Genomic DNA, 4,149 nt, shown 5'->3' with positions numbered 1-4,149 from the left:
CCCAAATGAACCATGCCGGGTCGGATCAAGTACATACTAAATATAGTTATGGACTTAGACATTAATCCAACAATAACAAGTTAAATAGTTAAATATGTAAAATAAATAAATAAAATTACCTAAATACAAACAAAATCATAAAAATAATTACCCTATCAACTCATTTTCCCATAATATATATACTAAAGTTGGAAATGTCCCTAGTCCCCACAAGTAATTTTCTGGAGGTAGTAAATAGTAAAAACCAATTCGTTTTCCACACTCTAACTTCACTTTATCCTTTTAAAAATGCTTCAAAATTGGAGGGATTATGATGTGAATTTGGTACAAGTAAAGTGGATAGCCTTACACGATTTGGGTTCTTGTCTTTTTCACGTGGCCATGGCTTCTTTGCAGAAAATAACTTTTCAAAGTCCTCTGATTTCCTCGAAACCCATAAACGAACCTCACGAATTTCATCAAAATCAAGCATTTTTTCCGTTACCCATTTCAAGAAGATCAGCAATTTTGATATCTGTTCTTCCATTTGCCCTAATTTCTAACCCTCTAGAATCTGCGGCTAGAGAAAGGCGCAACAGAAAGGTCATCCCTCTTGAAGATTACCTCACCAGCTGTTAGTAAATTACTACTCTCGTATATATTACTGTTAATGAAACTCCATGAGTGGCTGGTTTTTGTGTAATGAAACTCCATTTGCAATGTAAGATGAAAGGAATGTGATGTATGCTAATGGAATTGATTTGGACTTTCATAGTCAAAATCGTCTTCTTTGGAATAAAAAATTGACATGATTTGATTCTTATCACATAAAATTCAAATCTAGTTACTGCTAAAACTTTTTCTGTAATGTGAAATTATGTCATGTAGTCCCTCTTAAATTGAACAATATCTAACGAAAAGTGAATATTTGAAGAGAAATGTCTAACGAAAAGCTATAGCTGTTTAGATTTTTTGAAATCTACATAATTGTTGCATTGTACTTTTTTTTTTTTTCCTTTTAGCATATAATACTTTGAAAAATCTTTCCAATTATAGCAAGGATTTTTGCTTTATATTTGAATCACATTGCTATAATTGGGTATTTATTTTTGAAGCAAAATGCTGTAATAGGAAGAAAAGAAAGTGGGATGCAATAATAAACAAATCCCTGAAAGTATGTTGCTATTTTTTGCATTCAACTCTAAAAACAAGAAGGAAATTCTTGTATTGAAAGTTTTCTTGAATTTGAAGCAGCCGATGGACTGAAATACTATGATATTGCTGAAGGAAAGGGCCCCACTGCTGAAAAGGGATCATTCGTTCAAGTTCACTTTGATTGTGTTTATAACAAAATCACAGCAGTTTCAAGCAGGGAGTCTAAAATTTTAGCTGGAAATCGTACAATTGCACAGGTTTGTTTCTACACTTTGTGTTTATTCATGCAACAAAGCTATTACCATTATATTTTGAATGTTTGTGTTTATTCATGCTTTAATATGAAGAAAGAAAATTGAAACATGACTGCATAAATTGGTAACGCATTGACTTTGTTGCATAATTTGGTAAAGGGTTAAATGCAAGAACTAGCAACATACTTTCATTTCTTCATATTAAAGCATTGTACTTTAAAAAATCTACCGAATTATACCATTGTCAAATTTTCATCCACATACAAAGCAGTTTTCGTGCTATAATTGCATAGAATTTTCAAAATATAATGTGCTAATAATAAACAAAAGGGTAGACTTTTGATTTTTCAAAGTACAACGTGTTAAAAAAAAATGGAAGTACAATGCTATCATAGAAAGAATGGATATAATACATTAACACACCAATAAATAAAATAAAACTGCGTTGCTAAATCTTGCATTTAGTCCATTGGTAAAATAAGGTATAACTTGGCTGGAAAGTAAGTGTTTTACATTTTTACCCCTTTTAAAGGATGGAAAATTTTATCCTTTTGACATATTCCTTTGATGGCCTTAAGTAGCCTTACGAGTTCAAGGTTGGAGCTCCTCCGGGAAGGGAAAGAAAGCGCGATTTTGTGGACAATCCCAACGGTTTATTTTCTGCACAAGCGGCACCAAAACCTCCTCCCGCCATGTACACCGTGGTTGAGGGGATGAAAGTTGGTGGAAAGGTGGTTACTTAGATTTACCATCGTCTTTAAGGGTGTGTTTCATTTGCATATTCCGACGGAATTGGAATTCGGAATTCCATTCCATGGCGTGTTTGGTTCGCCAAATGAACGGAATTCAAATTCCGTTGGAATCTCTCAAATTTCTTTTTGATGGATTGGGGTGGAAAGAATTCATTTCCATTTGTATATCTTGAAATACATAAAATAAAAAAAATTCAGTTACATATATTATGATATATCGATAAACAAAAATATTTAAATATACATAAAATTTCAAAAATTATTTAATTTTTTTTACTGAGATCCTCCCATTTCTTGCCAATGAACCACACCTCCAAAATGACATTCTTCGGTATTCCAAATACTTTTACAGCTTCCATTCATTCTTATAACATTATACGAACAAAACGCGTCTTAAATAATTTCCTGTATTTAAATCCTTTTTTTTATTATTATTTTGTTACAGAGGAGAGTGATTGTTCCCCCGGAGGCTGGGTATGGAAAAAGGGGCATGAATGAAATTCCGGTGAGCAATTCGTTTGATTTTTTTTAATCTTTGTTTCCAAACCATATTTCTTTGCTTAATTGTGGAAAAGGTTGTGATTTTAAGGTCGCTATTAGTTTTTCTCAAAATTTAATAATTTCATGTGAGTTGTAGGTTGAAAATTAGACATGAAATTTCAACCTAGTTGTTTCATCCTAATACGAATAATTGCAATATACAAATATATATATTTTAGATTTTTGTACAATCCAAATATCTGAAAATTTAGAAAAATACGATTCTAATTTGTATCTAAAATTTTTATGGTTCATTGTGAAGCCTGGAGCGACCTTTGAGATGAATCTTGAGCTATTGCAAGTGATCCGACCCGAAGGGAAGTAGTTTGTTTCCAGGAACTGTGGGTTTCTTCATCTTGTTTATTAGCAGGATTTGAATGAGTTTGCAGGGGTAGTTTGGGTATAAAGAGCAAATTTTACTACCATACCATTTTATGAGATGTATAAAGCTTTGTAATATGAAGTTGTACATGACATTGCGTGACAAAAAACTCTTTGTAACACTGTATTTATATACCAACTCCTTTTATCATTTTGGAATAATTCACATGAAAAGCACCAGATAGGTTTTTGGAACTTATAGAAGATAAGATTACTAATTTGCCCCTCAAACATTGTGATGATAAGGATGTGGGATCATAAAAATATTTGAAATAATAATACATGGTTTATAATAAATTGTTTAATCATTATATTTTTGAATGTTGGATCGCCCAAGATCGAGTCTTGTGAAATTTTAGGAACAACTCCATTTTGAAGTGTTTAATTCCTAAGTGATCACCATTAAGGGGTCGATTGTTGTTTCCCGTTAACTCTTGTATGGTAAAGTGGTTGAATATGTAATATTTTAAAGCCTGCTTATTTTCTATTTCGAATCATCCATCCGAATGAGACTAAATTACCATTTGTTTATACTACAAAAAATAATAATAATAATAATAAATAAAAAAATAAAAAAAAAATATTCTCAATATTAGTCATTTTTAACATGAGAGTAGTTAGGTGGAGAAAATAACAAATGTAAATGGTTGGTATCTTAATACATCATTTTTTTTGTATAACCCATGAAGGGGTTGTTCTATAAAACTGAATCATTTAATATTGAATAAATTTAATTTTTTAACGGTTCAAAGAGAAGGAATGGTTCATTAACCATTCAGAGGTTGTTAATATGATTTTTGATTCGTTTAGATCTTGTATCAAACACGTTTAATGTCAACTGATTTAGAGATGATATTTGAAGGATGTTTGAAGAGGTTATCAAACAATCCCAAATGATGTTGTCAGAGATTATGTTAAAAAAAACTATCAAATAGTCTCGATTATATCTTTAGCCCATTAATCTCATTTACTAAAAACAACAGGTTCACAAGCCACCGTAATTAGGCGTGTTCGTTTGGATGAATCGGTTTGATCCGATCCAATCAAATGAATCCAAATTGATTTTGGTTTTCAAAACATGGATCCGA

General features: G+C 31.4%; 1 protein-coding gene across 2 annotated transcripts; it reads left to right on the top strand.

Moving 5' to 3' along the window:
- The first annotated feature begins 320 nt into the window (after nucleotides 1–320).
- LOC145030580 (FKBP-like peptidyl-prolyl cis-trans isomerase family protein) lies at nucleotides 321–3,223 on the top strand. Of its 2 annotated transcripts, none has more exons than XM_078978952.1 (5): nucleotides 321–613; nucleotides 1,234–1,391; nucleotides 1,970–2,119; nucleotides 2,586–2,645; nucleotides 2,943–3,223. In XM_078978952.1, exons 1-5 carry the CDS (start codon nucleotides 382–384, stop codon nucleotides 3,003–3,005), a joined length of 663 nt encoding a protein of 220 aa, XP_078835078.1. In that variant the 5' UTR covers nucleotides 321–381; the 3' UTR covers nucleotides 3,006–3,223. The 2 variants fall into 2 exon arrangements, with proteins under 2 accessions (XP_078835078.1, XP_078835077.1); XM_078978951.1 differs by having other exon boundaries at nucleotides 1,231–1,391.
- The last annotated feature ends 926 nt before the right edge of the window (nucleotides 3,224–4,149 follow it).

This window comes from Lactuca saligna, chromosome 2 (assembly GCF_052625555.1).
Source record: "Lactuca saligna cultivar CGN05327 chromosome 2, ASM5262555v1, whole genome shotgun sequence".
In the NCBI taxonomy this organism is placed as follows: Eukaryota; Viridiplantae; Streptophyta; class Magnoliopsida; order Asterales; family Asteraceae; genus Lactuca; species Lactuca saligna.
This window is presented reverse-complemented; position numbering and strand designations above follow the sequence as displayed.

Excerpts from the sequence above, each read along its gene's own strand:
- LOC145030580 (XM_078978951.1), top strand. The coding sequence starts at position 382 with ATGGCTTCTTTGCAGAAAATAACTTTTCAAAGTCCTCTGATTTCCTCG. Across the intron at positions 614-1,230 it reads TGAAGATTACCTCACCAGCT|CAGCCGATGGACTGAAATAC; the intron begins GTTAGTAAATTA and ends TTGAATTTGAAG. Across the intron at positions 1,392-1,969 it reads GAAATCGTACAATTGCACAG|CCTTACGAGTTCAAGGTTGG; the intron begins GTTTGTTTCTAC and ends GGCCTTAAGTAG.